General features: G+C 36.4%; 2 protein-coding genes across 2 annotated transcripts; both read right to left on the bottom strand.

Annotated features, from left to right (window-relative positions):
• Nucleotides 1-1,269: 1,269 nt before the first annotated feature.
• Nucleotides 1,270-4,239, bottom strand: LOC103437788 (uncharacterized). The gene is made up of 2 exons (XM_029104010.2): nt 3,524-4,239; nt 1,270-2,051 (listed from the first exon to the last, which is right to left on the bottom strand). The coding sequence occupies exons 1-2, from the start codon at nt 4,132-4,134 to the stop codon at nt 1,604-1,606; spliced, it is 1,059 nt and encodes a 352-aa protein (XP_028959843.2). The 5' UTR covers nt 4,135-4,239; the 3' UTR covers nt 1,270-1,603.
• Nucleotides 4,240-6,110: 1,871 nt separating this feature from the next.
• LOC114825407 (calcium-dependent protein kinase 10-like) lies at nt 6,111-10,399 on the bottom strand. Its single transcript, XM_029104009.2, has 8 exons — nt 9,712-10,399; nt 9,265-9,610; nt 8,986-9,129; nt 8,704-8,856; nt 7,477-7,592; nt 7,186-7,353; nt 6,857-7,087; nt 6,111-6,718 (listed from the first exon to the last, which is right to left on the bottom strand). The coding sequence occupies exons 1-8, from the start codon at nt 10,027-10,029 to the stop codon at nt 6,545-6,547; spliced, it is 1,650 nt and encodes a 549-aa protein (XP_028959842.2). The 5' UTR covers nt 10,030-10,399; the 3' UTR covers nt 6,111-6,544.
• Nucleotides 10,400-17,038: the final 6,639 nt, after the last annotated feature.

Here is a 17,038-nt window from a genome sequence, read left to right as displayed (position 1 = left end):
CGACCGTCGGATCAAATAAATTGGAGAAGACTAATGGACAGAAATTAACAATAGTATGTAGAAGGTAAAAATGAGTGTGTGAGCAGCTCTATCCAATATAAATTGGGTTCTTTTATTGCAATTTCTTTATTCCTCAATTTTTTTTTTGTAAGGCCCATTATTGCTTTTAGGCTTTTTTTCCTTCTACTGTAATTGGACTACTCAAGCCTGTCCAACTTTTGAAAGCGGGCCTAGCAACAATTTAACGAATAATATTGGATTCTTTTATTTGCAATTTTCCCTTTTTCACTCCATTTAAGGTTTCGATTTCGAGTGAGGATCCTCGCCGGATCCTCTTTGTGAGGATTCCGAAGATCCTAAAATCATATCCGTTTATCGTACATCATGCGATTAAAAATTATTGTAAATTTTTTTATTTAAAATTAAATATAAACAGTACCTGATGAAAATTGATCACACGATGCACAATAAATAGAATCACTTGTATCTGCCTATGCAGCAGTGCATAGGGTTAGCCAAGTTGGCCTTAAGTTTTGATTTTAATTATTGTTGGCTTGAGGAGCGTCGAGATTAATGTAGAATGTCTCCTTGAGGACTGTTTGCTTTCATAAAATTATTGGGTCAATTAGCAATTTGTGCTTTTAAAGACTCGCTCACAATTCATGTAGAATTCAATCAAAATTGATAGAATAGCTTTGAATATATATGAATGAAATTAGCAGTTTTTAATGAACTTAAGAACTTATTTACAGAAAAGTAGTTTTGAAACCTAAATTTCACTCGATAATTCAGGGACTAAATCTTCAGTTCACCATAAAATCCAATGCATCTAGAAGCCAAATGTACCAAAAATTCAAATCTACGAAAAATCTAAATGCACCAAGAAGCCAAATGAAGTTTGAACATTATATTCATTAAAATAAGTATTACAATAAACAATAAAAAAAAATGAAATCACCCTAAATAAGAGATGCATAATAAATTCATTCGTACAGGACTAACAGGAAATACAAAAGACCATAAAGAAGTACTGTGAAAATTTTTAACTTCAAATAAAATGAAAAAAAAAAATTAATCACCAAAAAAATGTTTAATCAATTTAAAAAAAATGTTTGGTCTAAAAAAATTAAAAACGAAGCGCCTATATTAAAACATTCCGAGAAAAAAACAAAAAAAAAACACAAATTTGTTTGTAAAGGAAAGCTAACCTGACAAAAGGCAGGAACAAAATTGAGTACAACTCAAAATAATGGCCGAAAATGCTAAGAATCCCCCAAAACGTCAAATTTAACCATTCGATTTCAACAAGTGAGCAACTCACTTTACTTTCTAATCAAAATCCAATCATATTTTCAAGGCATATAGAATGCAAATCAAATGAAAAAAATAATGAACTGAACCAAAAAATGACATTAATCAACTCCCTCGTGCCGCACGACGCATCCAAATTCCAAATGCAGGTTGCAGGAGCCCTTGCTAAAACAGTGTCCGTGGCTCTTCCTTTCTCACCCCAGAAAGCTTCTAGTATTCACAATCTTCAAATAGCATACACGTAACGTATTGTATTTACATTATTGTCAACCATGAGATCCATCGTTGGCAGTCATAATGAAACTCCTCCCAGAACTCTTTTCAGATCAGATTTCTGTTCTGTGGTAAGCCTTGAAGGATACTTGACATCAAACTTGATTCTCAAATTTCCCTTTTTTCCAGGTTCTTTTGAGATCGGCATTCCCTCATTTGGTACCACCATTTCAGCTCCGGGTTTGATGATATCAGTCAACGGGATCATGAGATTCCGTCCATCCAGGGTGGTAAGGTCAAGAGTCTTGCCAGTGAGTGCCTCCAGCAGTGTTATCTCCTGGTTGACCACCAGGTCATTACTGTCCCTCTTGTAAAGTGCGTGTGGTTTCTCGTCTACAATAAAAATTAGATCCGCCGGAATCACACCTTGCTCTTGGTTACCCTTCTCAGGGAAGGTGATCTTTGTGCCCTTCTTCCAACCTGGTCTGATCTCAATGGTCAAAATCTCCTCCACAGTCCGAACCTTACTGCAAAGAATTAATCATGCATCACGCCAAAGTTAACAAAAGCCGAATGCTTACTGAAAATTACATACTCTTGCAGACGTTTAACAGGGAAAAGGAAAATAGATACAGAAACGGCTTCACTAGATTTATCCATTTTCTGATAAGTAATATGTATTAAACTTTATATACGTCATTACATAATGGCTAGTCACCTACAAACTTCAAAACATAAAAAGGTTGTGCATCACCAGCTTTACGTCTCTAATCGCATTACAGGGGATAAGTAGTTTTCACTTTTGGTACAAGATTGCTCATATAACATGAATAACACTTTGACCTTTCCTCGAACGGCAACATCAAGGCTTTATTTCAATAATTACAGATATGAATGATTGCAAGATGCTCCAAACATCTAATTACATAAGCAAGCCCGGGTAGCTCTTGATCTTGCAGATCAAATAATCAGTGAGATAGAAAAGTAGGAAAGGTAAGAGATAAACAATGCGGCTATAGATGTGAACCCAGAACACAAGACTTGTTTCATACAACCAACCCACAAACTAGCCAATGCAGAATGCAAATACACACATCATGGTAATGAATGATAACTCGCACCCCTTAAGAAAGTCTTGGGGTCAACACATGGGAAGTGGGATTCGAGGAGGAGCGAGGCTGCCCATGATTTATTACCCTACTGCCTATCACAAAGCACACACCGTAACTTATGAGTAATGAGATTAAACAACTTCTTGCCTTCATTAGCACTATGATTATCTTTCAATGTCCAACTGTAAAGAGCACTTCTAAACCTAGTATTCTAAGGTGCCACAACTCATATCTAGAGTCTAGACTAGCAGGACCAATTCTACTCAGAACACACAAAAAGATCATAATCCAAATCAAACCCGCCCCTGAGAAACCTACCTTATCGATAGAGCCAAGTTCAAAAAATAGGCTGCATGGACTAAATTTTCTCTCATCGTATCATCTAGGCATTAGAGTTGCAGACTTTTCTGCCAATCACCCACCAATCACAAACATATCTGGAAGGTGTTCCATTTACTAATTTCCCACAACAAAACCAACTCAATATACTAAACCAACAAGTTTCCAAGTTGTTCATGCTAAATTTGATTTAACGAGTGCCTTTACGTGACTATACATGCGGCATCCAAATCCAAATGTGAAAACCACACAATACACTTGTTTACACTTTATTACTGCTAGTCTTCCACTCTACTTATGAAAGATTAATACAAACGTCATACAATATTCAAAACATTTCGCAATCGGGTAACCTATCAAAGGGAAAGATTAAGGCTTGACTAACAACACTAACATTTCTAAAGAAAGAAAGACTAACCAAATACCAATTGGCATTGCAAATATAAGAAAACAAGAAGAACAAGATAAAGATAGGGGCTTTTGCTTGAAATTAAAGAAAATAAAGAATTGGGAAATGAAAGATTGATAGTGCAGTAGAGTAAAATTACCCAGCACCAACGGCATCGTAGACGTTTCTGGAAATCTTCATCTTCTTCTTGACACCCTTGTACAGCTCCTCCAAGCTGCAGGGCAACAGATTCTCAACCGCATTGGCCTTCCTCGCAGGCGCAGCCCCACTGGGTCCCGCAAACTCTGGCCCACCACCATTGGACGTCCTAAAGAACCCATCTCTATACCTCCCTCCGCCCCCAATCCCGCCTCCGTCGCCGTCGGATCCAAAAATCTCGGCGTAAATGTCCTCGGCGTCCCTGGGACTGAACGTGAACGACGACGTATTCGGGTGTGCGTGGCGCTGGTTGTTGTGGTTGGCGTAGTAGTGGTGGCCCGAAGCGGCGGAGGAGGAAGAAGAGGGAGGCGGAAGTTGCCCCGATTTCAGAGCCTCCTCGCCGTAGAGGTCGTAGATCTGGCGCTTGGCGGGGTCGCTGAGGACGTCGTAGGCCTCGGAGATTTGCTTGAACTTGGCCTCCGCCTCCGGCCGCTTCCCGGCGGGGTTCTTGTCCGGGTGCCAAATCATGGCGAGCCGCTTGTAGGCCTTCTTCAGGTCGTCCTCGCTCGCGTTCCAATTAACTTTCAGTATGTTGTAGTAGTCCACCCCCATTGCCGCCGCTGCTATTCGGATTCGGGTTTTCGAATTTTCGAACTTTCTGTGGTGCGTTTTCTGAATTTCGTTATTTTCCGTTATGATTTGGGAAGAGTACCCGCCGGGGACGATATCATGGGGAGTATAAGGTGGGTCCCAATTAATTAAGGGGAAATGGTTTAATAATGATTAATTAATTGGAACTTTAATGAAAAAACACATTTTTATATTAAAAGTCAGTTATGGTACTATTTACTTTATCCTTTATTTTTTTCATTATCGTTAAAACTTAAAGTTTTCAAACTCTTTTGATTAGTTTTTCTTTAAGTAATTGGAATGATTGTGTTAATAAGCTTTTTTGTAAAAAAAATTTGTGCCTACTCCCGAAATAAATATTTTGAGATGAATTTGAAATGATTAGAGATGATATTGTAATGTGTGTAGCTCAATTTGTGGTTGACAATGATATGATATTGTAATATATCTTTGAACCACGACAAGTTGTTCAAAAATACGACCAGCAGTTCTTTAAAGTAAATAATTGAAGGTATTCAATTCGGCATTTTATAAGCTGTGAATCTGTTTGATTGTGTTCACATGTAGTGTGCAGCTCCCACTAGCCTCTTCTAGGTCCGAAGGGGTGGATAAACATAGTTCGCCACCAATTGTTTTCTTTTCGAAAAAAAAAAATATATATATATATATATATATCTTTGTTATCTTTTTTTGGTCTCACGCCTGCACATGGTTATAGTCGTCCACGAGACAAAAATATGCAAGAATTAAAATACTTAATGGACAAGAATCCTATTTAAGAACTAAAATAATCATCAAGAATAAATAAGTCAATCGAATAATATTTTTATTACACCTCTATTATAACTTCTTTAAAATTAAAAAATCAGTTTGATCTTGATGATATAACTTTAAAGAGATTTGATTGTTTATGAATTAATACACAAAAAATAAAAATATGATATTGTGATAGTGTTGGACTAGCTCTTAGTTAATGTGCAAAAGAAACCGCACATTTAAAAATAATATTATTCATTCGATCCGACGGTCGAGAATTAAAAGAACTATGTAAAAAATATAAATAAGTACGTAGATTGTGTCATCCTATTTTAAACATAATAAGTATGAAAAAAAAAACAATATAATGGTTTTTACTTTTCAAACATAATTCTTTATGAATAAATAAAAAAACATAATTAATAAATCCATAAAAAAGGTTTTGAGCTGAGCTGAGTGGAGCCCTTACAATAGTGGGGCCCAAACAGATTTCCAGAATATCATCAAGCGCCTTCCGGTGAATATCTTTGTGATTTGGGTTGACTATAATTTAGGGGTGAATTAAGTACACAATATTAATATTTTAAGGGATATAATTATCTTTTTATAATCGTCACTCAATAGTATTCATTTTCGCTTAAAAGTGAGAAGGTCTTAGATTCGAATCTCGTGAATGGCAAATTCGATACCAGATTAGTCTGCTCATTGTGTGGCTTGACCGAATTCCCTATCCTCTCAGTGTAAAAATATCGATGTACTCATAGAAAAAAAAACATTTATTTTTTTATAGCCCAGCACACCAAATGTCATAATACAATTTATTTGCATAACAACCATCATTAGCATTAAAAACATAAGAATGCGACAAGTAGGTCGTAGAAATTTTTCAATATATCAAAAAAACGGCCAGCACACTTAATATCTTAATACAAATGATTGGATACTTAAAATAAAAAATTTCAATTACTTGTATTATAACACTTCATGTACAGGACCGTATTCTCATCATGCCAAAAAATCTCTGGTAGGGTCATTGCAAAAGCCAAATTCAATGGATTAACTAACTAACGAAATATGACTTTCGTACACCTGTTTTCTAGCATGTACATTTTTAACCCTTAGATTGAATAATCTAAATGAGAATCAACGCACGAAAATTAAACAAAGACGTGCATAAGGAGAAAAGAGGCGTGCACAAATCATTTTCGCGAAGATGACACAGCGAATCAGGATCACTTTTAACAAATACCAAAAATGAGAACACCCTCAAAGCCCACAAGGTCAATGAAGAAACAAATCGCTTGCCATCCAATTTAGTGAGCAAACCATCAAACACAAAATGATGTAGGTATGACAAATATACAAGTGTAGTTGACAGGTACAACACGATGGGAGAACTACGTACTACGTATGTATACACGAGCCTCGATGATACCAACAAACATGCAGTCCTTGAAGCCACAAGCTAACAACCTACCGATAAGTCAAGCCAATGGAGTCCGAGAGGATTGATTGATTCGGTATCTGCCCTCAAATCTCAGTTGACAAAACCCCATCTGCCGCGATTTTCAGGTGTATCGACGGTAAAAGAGAAGTATCCCGCGGCAAGCATGCACAATCTAAATAAGAACAGGAGTTATACGGCAATGGCTTGACCAGTTAGCCCGTCGTGAAGCTGCAAGGAACCATCTTTCATAAGGTTGAGGCTTAAACTCTTGAATCGCTCCCTTGAGTACTGTCGAGATGCCTTTCTCCAATCAGTTCCCGTTTTCATCATCGCAACAAACTCCTCATAACTGATGCGTCCATCCTGATGATTCGCGAGAACGAACAATAAATTATAACATATGGGGCAATCGTACAAGAATACTGGAAACACAGGATGTAAGGAGCAAGTCCAGTATAAATGTTACGTTATGAACAAATAAAAAAGGCTCGAAAGTCAAACCTTGTCAGTGTCGACCTCACGCATGATGTCATTCAGCACCTCAATATCAGTTTCACCTGATTCATCTCGTAAACCTTCCCTTAGCTCACCTAATTCAATATATCCACTTCCATCTTTATCAAAGAACACGAATGCTTTGTGGAGATGCTCATCGTTCTCCAGCTTCTGCAAGTGAATTGTTACTGCTGCAAACTCTCCGTAGTCCAGAACGCCATTCCCATCAACATCAGCCTATAGAAAGAAGAGTAACACAGAAGACATCGTTTTGTTTGTTAAATGAAAAACGAAACACAAAAACTCCGGTAATGATTTAAAACCGCAGAACTCACCACTTCCATCAACATCTTAATCTCCGGTTCAGCCAATTGTGAACCAACTTTGCGGAGCCCCAACTTCAACTCCTCATATGTTATTTTGCCATTTTTGTCAGTGTCCATCAACGTAAACATGTCTTTGATTACTTCAACTTCTTTAATAGATAAGTGTTCTGCGATCACCTACAGTATTTGATTGGAAGAAAAATAAACCCCAAATGTTAAATACTGTGTGAATCACACATCGTTGAAATAGTAGCCAATATTTCAGCTGATATACATAAAGTAATGGTTACTGATGCTTACCCTTAGGGCCTTCTTTTTGAATCTATTCATTACTGAGAACTGCTTGAGTCTCGGCCTCACTATATCTCCTAATGGAACGTTTGGAGCTTTCTTCGCATTTTGTAGCCATGGATGTTCTGTAATCACAAAACACAAAGCAAAATTCAGTTCACTCATTTAACAAAATGCAACTTATGTTGCAGAGCTAGTCAAACTTGACGTGCCAAAAAACAGACAAATTTTCAGTTTCTTTCTAGTTTAAGTCAAATTCATGGCACACTGATATGCACAAAAAATGGGTTCCGCCCTTTTGGTCAAAACCGAAAACATTCTCATATAACCTTGACTGAAACTCTAAATCAAATAAGAAATACAATGGCAAGGTAGCAAGGGTAAATTAGGTTAAACTGATTTTTGCTTCAAAAGACATATTTCTGTCAATCTAGCTGCTTATTTGAATCTCTACTATTGGACCCATCTCACTGAAAAAAGTTTCAAGTGAAGAAATCAACGAAGTGTTTATATCCCCCCACCCAAGCCAATTTACCAATCTAAATCAGTTAAAATCCAAGTGATTGTCATAAAGTCACAAACTTGACAGTACAGCCAAACGCCAGAGGTCCAGAGGAGGAAATGAAACAACAAACTCCAACAACAAAACAGAAATCTCAGCTTAAAAGAATAAATTAAGGTTCAAAAAACATAGATAAATGCTAGTGATCGGATATAAAACTGATAACTGGAGATTAAGGAAAGCTTCCAATCAGCAACTCTAGTTTCAGTAGCTCGCACTAATAAATAAATCAGCTGGTTCCCTGTCTTATCCTTTAATTCCCGCCCTACTCACCGTTGAAATGATATTATGGAAAGAAAAAAATACGCCTTTCACCAGTTGCATTATGATATTTTGAACCAGAATTGCTACTATACATGATCTTGTTAATACATTGTTTTCATCAATGACTTCTCTTCTTTTACTCCGACATTTATTTATTGCGTAGGAGGTCCAAGTTGTTTGATGGTTACTAAGGATTTGTGAAAATGATTATAATGCCCGTTCTTGTAACAGCCTATTCATAGAACAAAAAAACCCTTATTAATTCGTGAGGTATTTGGTAAAAAGATGAGGTGAATAATCATCCATCACACCGATTAACGCAATGATATTGCTATCTAAATGTTGAAGCGTGAACAACTATGCAACTCTCTTGAAATGGCATCAGGTAAAGATTCAGCGACGAGACTTACCAAGCACCTCTTGTGCGGTCAAGCGTTTTCTGGGATCCGGCTCCAGCATCTGCCGAACAAGGCTTTTAGCACTGTCCGAAATCTGAGGCCAAGGTTCCCTCTTGAAATCAATCACCCCCCTCAAGATTGCAAGAGCCACACCCTGTTCAGACTCTGTTGCAAAAATTTCAACAAGGAAAACCAATGTTACAATCCCAATCCCAAACCAAAATCAGAACCGCCCAGACAATGAAAAACCAACCGGTTTTAAACATATTTCGAGAGCTGAATTCACTAGAATACCTGCCCAAAATGGAGGAACCCCACACAACAAAATGTAAAGTATCACTCCAGCGCTCCATATATCAACCTCCGGTCCATAATTTCGTTTCAAAACCTCCGGTGCCATGTAGTACGGACTACCCACAATCTCCATAAACTTCTCCCCTAAACCCCCACACAAACAAAACCAAAATCAAAATCCACAAAATTCAATCAAAGCCCACATAAAATCAAACAAATCCGTAAAAACTCAAAACCCGAAAATCCATCAAGAAATTCAACGAAATCCCAGAAAAGTACCAGGCTTGAAGAACACAGAGAGCCCAAAGTCGATGGCTTTAAGAGGAGCGTGCTCCTTCTTGTTCGAGAACAGAAAGTTTTCAGGCTTCAAGTCCCTGTGCATAACCCCATTAGCATGGCACATCCTCACCACCTCCGCCACCGTCCTGGCGACGTTCGCCGCCGCCCGCTCACTGTAATGCCCTCTGGCCACAATCCTATCGAAAAGCTCGCCGCCCTCGCAGAGCTCCATTACCAAATGAACGTTCTCGTTGTCCTCGTACGTCGCTTTCAGCTTCACTATGTTCGGGTGCTCCGGCAGCGTCGACATTATCGCCACCTCCCGCCGCACATCCTCTATATCCACCTGAACCAAACACAAAAAACCCAAGTTACAAAAAATACCACCAAAATCAAGACGAAGTTTCGGATTTCTCCGACTTCGGCTCTGTGCGCCGTCGTGCATACCGCCGTTCGAAGCTTGCGTTTCGATATGGACTTGCAGGCGAGTGCCTGCTTTGTCTCGCGGTCCGTGCACAGATACGTGATGCCGAACTCGCCCCGACCCAGTTCCCGACCCAGCACGTACTTGTCGCCGATCCGTGTCCGGTGGCCAAGTGGAATCACGTCCTTGAGAACTCGGATCGGAGCCGGGGATTCGGCCGGGTCGTCGGAAAACGGGTTGGACCGCCGCTCCCGGGCCTTCTTCTTGTTTTTATCGCCGCTGGAACTCTTGTCGTCGCCGCTGACGACGTCAGCTCTCACGCAGACGTTGCAGTTCCCCATGGCCGCGCACCAAAACTCTGCGTTTCAGATACCTCAAAATTTAGTCGTCTACTTCTTCCAGCAGAAAGGCGCGAGCTTTACAGAGAAGAAAGCGAAGGGGACAAAGAAGGAGGAACAAGGTTGCTCCCTTTGGCTTTATACCGAAACGGTGCGTTAAAGGGAGGCGGTGGTGAGTCGCGGTGGTGCCGCCGGGAGCACGTGACAGGTGGGTGTGAGAGAGAGAGAGAGAGAGAGAGAGAGAGAGAGGAGAGAGAGAACGCGGGATAATCAGAGGAGGAATGAAATGAAACTGAAAAACTGGGGCTTTTTTAAAAAATAAAATTTAAATGTTTTTCTTCGGGGGGTTTAATTTCCCGGAAATTGGAGACTTGTTTTTCGGAAGAATGGATAGGATATTAATGACACAAAAATTGGAGGCGTCTCAAATAATGACTTCAATTACTAATGACTAATCTTAACATAATTTTTTAGACGAATCTGATCGTAAAATTGAGTTATGTTAAAAGAATCACACACAAATAACAAAATATGAAATTCCTATGCAACTACTAACATATATCGACATTAAACTTTACATGTTTATATTGAAAACCACATTTAAAACAACTCGCCTATTGCAAACCTACAAAGCTCTCCGATAATGAAACAAGAAATCAAATCAAATTCGCACTGTGTTTTTAAAATTATTTCAAAAAATATATTTTATGAATTTCTGATCGAAACTATGGTTGAAACAACTAATTGACTCTTCTGATATAACGAGATTGGAAAATACATCAAACTCGAGCTTCTGGTTAACTAATTAAACTGAGTTGATTAGAAGTTCATATTTAAGCTTTATCTTTTAGCTACCAACTACTTCACATGACAGGCTCTTAAATAATATACCAACTAAACTTGAGATTAACAATTGCTTAAAGATAAGGAAGGTAATTGTGATTATAATAATTCCCCAAATAATCTCATCCGTTGATGTGTGGAGGGTTCGAATCCAACGGACACTAGCTGTTGAATTGGGTTCACTGGTTGGCAAGTTGGAATCCGCGCGAGGACTATGAATGTTTGACTTGGTCAGCAGTCCAATGTATTTGGTCTTCAACCCAAATTAATTAAAATAAAATTATTAGGACTTAATTAATTACGATTATCTTTTTCGTCCGTTACAATTGGCGCGCTAAGGCAGGTTCCGCGCACAAAAATATTTTTTTTCCAAAAATATAAATAAACAATTCCATCGTTTAAAGAAAATTTTTAATTTACCAGAAACACAGACTGGTATATTAAGTGTTATTATACGAGTGGTTGAATACTTGAAAAAAAAAAAATATAATCACTTGTATGATAACGCTTTATGTACCGAAAAATGTTTTTGGTACACATCCGTCGTTGTTTGAAGCTATAGAACATGGGACTAAAATAATGCCGGCATTCTTCCTCTGTTGATATAATTTCCACGATTGTGTCTAGAACTTATATGAGGCTTACTTCTGACATTCTATGTCTCTTGGTGACTGTATATTTTAGATTTTCACGCAAACGAGAGACGTATTTGTTTCTGACCACTTATTTAATGGTTGAAAACAATGCGGCTTAAGCCAAAAAGTCATTAAAATTTTCCATATCCAAACAATGAATTGCCCTAGTATGAATGAGTGCTTATTCTAGTGGTAACAAAAGTTTAAATAAATACCAAGCTTTTGAGTGTCGAGAAAGTTTTTGATCCGCCATAATAAATTAATATTGAACTCGTAAAAGTCGAAGCTTTTGAGTGTCGATAAAGTTTTTGATCCGTTATAATGAATTAATATTAAACTCGCGTATATTACGAAGTATTACTATGTAATAAGGTGTTTTGAGAGTTAAACTGGAATTTGGCATTAGGGTTCGAGCTATGACAAACTTCGAGTTCGATTTCCTTCAACGTAAAAAAAATAATCTAAAGTACAAAACTAAGGGTTCGATTTATGAGATAAATTGAAATAAAATTATGGATATGAACTTGTTGAAGAATTATATATGGAAATCATGAGGGGAAATAAAATCATGAGGTGTGGAAATAATAAGGTGGTGACTTGGTCAACATGGAGAAGTCATTCAAAGCCCACACAAATGGAAAACTTAAGATTCTACCTTCGAAGTCAACAAAATGATGGCATCCATATCATCTTTCTAAAAGGAAAGCTTACTATATTGTTAGTTTTTTCTCCTCCCGAAACAAGGGAAGAGAGATCATTTTTGGATCCATTTCATCAAATCATTTTCATCAATCAATTCGTATTCTTTAAATTTGATCTAATGGTTAAAATTATTATAATTTTTAAAGTAAACCCTTATTTTTAGTTGTTGAATTAAATTTCAAGAGTTCTAATTAGTTAATTGAGAGAATTTGGTGGAATGGATTCGGTCATTTCCCTCCGGATCCCTTCCCTCAAACAAGCTCTTCCTTTCCCCCAAAATAAAAGTTCCATTCTCTTAAACGTCAGGGTTCAAGAAAATCGTAGCCACCGTCTATTCAACATTAGTTTAACAGTGAAGAAAAAATACAACAATTAAAAATTAAATAGCTACTTACCGTAAGATTAAGATTGAACCGTTGATGGTCATGATTTTCTTGACCATCGGATATAGGAGAACGTGTCTCCTTAAGGTAATTAGCAGGGGAAAGTAGTCCAAGTAGAAAACCAATCACGATCACTTTTGTTCCAGTAAAAACCCAAGTAAATAAAAGTGCTTTTCAAGTTTTACCTCATGTTATTCTTTTCATACTAGTTAATGACGTGTTTGGATGTGCTTTTAAAATAATTGAAAGTGTTTTTAGAGAAAATATTTTTGAATTCCAAAATAATTTAAAGTGTTTTCTGCAAGAAACACCACTTATTTGCTTATTCCATAAAGTACTTTAAGTGTTTTTTCAATATTTACTTGCATTTTTACTAATGATTGGCTCTAAAAACATTTTCACCAAAACGTTCTTAGTCATTTTAAAAATACATCCAAACGAGCTCTGAATTACCTATAAATAAATATAGTTGAATAATTAACTAAATATTAATTGGGGAGGGGATTGTTGGGTCGCGATATCGTCTTAATTTTAGTCTTTGAGAAAATAGTGTGTTGAATTTGACTTGTGCTTTCAGGTTTTTAGTCAAGTGTTCCACTTCTACATATGTTCCTGCTAATTAAATACATCTTAGCTAAGTTTCCTTGTGATATCTTTAACATGTGGTCCATTTTATACGTGACATGTGCAAATTGATTTAGAAGGCTAAGTATTTTCCACGACACAATGTGCTTTCTCATTCATGCACGAATTAATGAAGACTATAAATGTCTTCCGTTTACGAATAAAACTTGTCTAATATCCCTGGCTATATGCAATAAGTTAGAATTCTTATGCTCAAGGTTTCGTTTATCTTATGCATGAATAATATCATACATAAGTTGGCATAAAGGAGACCATGACGAGCCTGATCGAACAAGTTTGAAACAAGGGAGACCATGACAAGGCAGGTGAAGAACTTTAGGATTCTCTCGTCTTCAAATCCTCTCCCCTTCACTACCATCCTCTCTCACTTTCCTCTTTGTCTCTTTCTGTCTATAAAAAGAGTCAATACAAGATATTGATGTGAATTAGTCGTGACTATTCAAATAGGACGAGATGGAAGGAAATGATAATTTAAAAGAGAGAGACTCGTACTCCAAAAATATAGTGCATTATGTTGCTAGATTACCTATCAAACATTGTCATTAAATAAAATAAAAACACTACCAAAATTGTGTTTTCATCAAAAGAATGGTAAATTTTAACACAAAAATGGTAAATTTTAACACAAAAATGCTCCGATGGCCATATTTTTATACCAAATTAGTATATTTTATTGTATAACAATTATTGTGTACATGTCATATCAATTAACGAGTTTATGGGGAGGGGGTGAGTTTAGTCTTACAATAGGCTAATAATAATATGGTTTAAACTCGCATTTGACGCTTACAAATAACAATAAATACCACTAGATCGTAATATTAAGTGGTGAGTTTATCTTATTTAAATATTAACTTTATACATCATTAAGTTGCCAATGTTACACAATAATGTGGCATCGCTAACATTAATCTTCATGCACTTTAGATTATACGTATGGGGAAAGGAAAATAAAAGCAAGGTTCCCTCGACTTATTTGGCACTCTAATTACCAATCAAGCATTTTAACCGCAACTATTTGATTACCATTAGTTAATAATGCATGATGTTGCACAGAAAATGTCTTTTCTCCTTTACGACAAGCAAGATACAAAACACATATAATATGTTCATAATCTCTCATTAATCTATCACTCATTTGAAAACGCTTTTAAAATGATTGAAAACATTTTTAGATAAAATATTATTAGGTTTTAAAAGCACTTGAAGTGCTTCATGTAAGAAACACATATTCACTTACATTATATTTCTACTAATAATTAGTTTAAAAAATATTTTCACAAAAAATGCTTTGAACTATTTTAAAACCACAATGTATTACTAAACTATTAAATGATCTTAATTTATATAAAGGGATACTTATAAGAAAGAGCTACTACAGCTAGCAGTAGCCAAAAGCACTTTTGAAATCTTTGCTTTTGATGCAGTAGGCGTGGAGGGTGATGGCCTGGGAAGGAACACATGCTTTTCTTGAACATATCACCAAACATAATCATTCTCCCAAACATGGCCTTTCATTCTCTTTTTTTCAATCAGAATTGTAGATATGGCCTACTACGTACTATTAATTCACAGTTTACAACAACTAAACTTTATTCTAAGTAAAGTCGGTTGTATGAAACTTATAACGTTATTGCGCCATATCTTTCATTAATTTCAAGTAATCCATATCATTTTTTAAAGTCTCTTTTTAAGTCTTCTTTCTAAGTCTTCGACCTTCATCTTTTCAAGTACTCTATATCATTTCTCAAAGTTTAATTCAAGATATCTCATTCAACATTCCCACATGCTAGGGTTTAAAGTTGTCTACGTGCATGAGTGAAAGAAAGCTTTTCCATCACTGTTCATTACATAATTAATTAGCTACCCTCTTGCCTTTCCGTCTCCTCCCCCTCACATAAAGATTAAGGAGCTAGCTAGCTGCTAATTTCGTTTTTAAATTGCTAATCTCACAACTCACGTTGTGTAGGCAAAGCTTCGAGGATTCTCCATGGACAAGAACAACCCAGCGTATGCCGGTACGCATGCAAAGAAAGTTTGAGGTGTAACCGGTTCAATTGTGTACATAATTGAGTTCATCGTTTTCAGACTCATTCATCATGCGACTAGTCATGCATGTGACGAAACATGATTCTATACAGTTTGTGATAATGAGGGATTAAGGGTACACATATCATTTTTCTTCCCTTCTCTCTATATCTAAAAGGATGAATAGTTCATGTATCAAGAAGTAGCACCCATGCAAGCAAAACATGAGCAATTGAAGTGTTACGTCCAATAAAAAGAGGTTATCTAACCGTTAGACTGACGGAAGAGTCAATGGTGCAACGCTTCCTAAAATTTTGTTGGTAATTTTTAAAGGTAAAGATCGTTCGCTTTCATTCCATACTTGTTTTTGCTAATTATCAAATAAACATAGACCAACCTAACTCTTGCATAGGTCCAAAATGACGAGTTCAATCTAAATCAAATAATAGGTGGTCATTTACTTTTTCTTATTCGATCTTAATTCAACTGTAGGTGGCCATTTACTTTTGTTATTATATTTTCTACTTCACTGTTTTTTTTTTTTTTTTTTTGATCAATCTTCACTGTTAGATTTAGACCGAATGGTGGATAACGACAATTTTCTTGGATCATGGGATTTAGAAGAACATGAGTCCCAACATATAATTCACCCACAAAAATAAAAGAGTTTTACCAAAATAGTGTGGGCCTGGTCTGAAAACATATCATGGCCGAAACTAATGTGAAGCCTGAAGACCAAGGCCCAAGATAACGGCCCAGATCCGATTTCTAGAATAGGTAACGGAACAACTAACGGAATGGGGGGATCCATTTACAACTAACGGAATAATTAGGGGAATTAATTAGAGGAAATAGCTGAAATTACTCATTTGACCAAGATTGTTTGCTTGAGCAACACGGGAGATTTTGATAATTTTCCAATTAAAAAAAAATTTATATTTTTGAGCCTTGGACTTGACCTTCTGTTGTCAGACTTGCTGTATAAGAGGCACGTCTCCGTCCACGTCGACACAACCATCAGGTTTAATCCCCAGCTTCTCCCTCAACTTTCCGCTTTACAGCCGCACCATCATAACCGCTGGATCAATCAAATTTTAGCTAAAATGATCGTTGATGTTGACATAATTTTTTATTTTGGTTAGTGAAATTAAAATTAATATAATTGATGTTTGAGTTTGTTCACCGTCAATTATTTCGAACATTTCATAAAAAATTTATGTTAAAACAAGAAAGAAAATGATAAAAATACACTCAATTTTTGTTTATTAAATTGAGAATATTTTTACCATTTTAGTACTTGTAAATACAGATTTTTTACTGAATGAATAAAATGATTTATGGTGGACAAATTCACTTCTATCTGTTTCAAATCTCAAAAATCAAAATGAGGAGTTATACGAATCTAAAATATCATTTGGTTGAAAAACCATCCAAAATTTATTTTTACTATTCACATACTCATCTTAATTTTCAACCGTCTAGTAGAATAAATTGAACAAAATCAAACCCTTTCCAAATAAATCAACACAATAAAAGGACAATTTTGCATGTGCTTTCTTTTTATTTTTGTTTTTTGTTTTCATTTTCTTTGACTTTAAATCCTTTTTAAAATATGTTAAAAAATTAAAAATAAAATTGACCATAAAAAGCATAAGACAGAATCTCCAGGAGAAGAATGGTGGCAAGAACCGCACTGAATCCTCTCAAAGTATCAAAATCAAATTACAATTTCCTGAAGGTCACGTGCAAACGATGAAGGCGCTGACACGTGTCCCA

The sequence above is a fragment of the Malus domestica genome, chromosome 06, assembly GCF_042453785.1.
Source record: "Malus domestica chromosome 06, GDT2T_hap1".
In the NCBI taxonomy this organism is placed as follows: domain Eukaryota; kingdom Viridiplantae; phylum Streptophyta; class Magnoliopsida; order Rosales; family Rosaceae; genus Malus; species Malus domestica.
Note: the sequence above shows the minus strand (reverse complement) of the source record. Positions and strands in the feature narration are given on the sequence as shown.

Bases quoted from the DNA above. Each gene is read 5' to 3' on its own strand.
- LOC103437788 (XM_029104010.2), bottom strand. From the start codon at position 4,134: ATGGGGGTGGACTACTACAACATACTGAAAGTTAATTGGAACGCGAGC. The intron at 2,052-3,523 runs GTAATTTTACTC...AATTCTTTGCAG, and splicing joins TACGATGCCGTTGGTGCTGG to TAAGGTTCGGACTGTGGAGG.
- LOC114825407 (XM_029104009.2), bottom strand. From the start codon at position 10,029: ATGGGGAACTGCAACGTCTGCGTGAGAGCTGACGTCGTCAGCGGCGAC. The intron at 8,857-8,985 runs GTATTCTAGTGA...TTTTTGCAACAG, and splicing joins GGTTCCTCCATTTTGGGCAG to AGTCTGAACAGGGTGTGGCT. The intron at 7,088-7,185 runs GTGAGTTCTGCG...TTCTTTCTATAG, and splicing joins TTAAGATGTTGATGGAAGTG to GCTGATGTTGATGGGAATGG.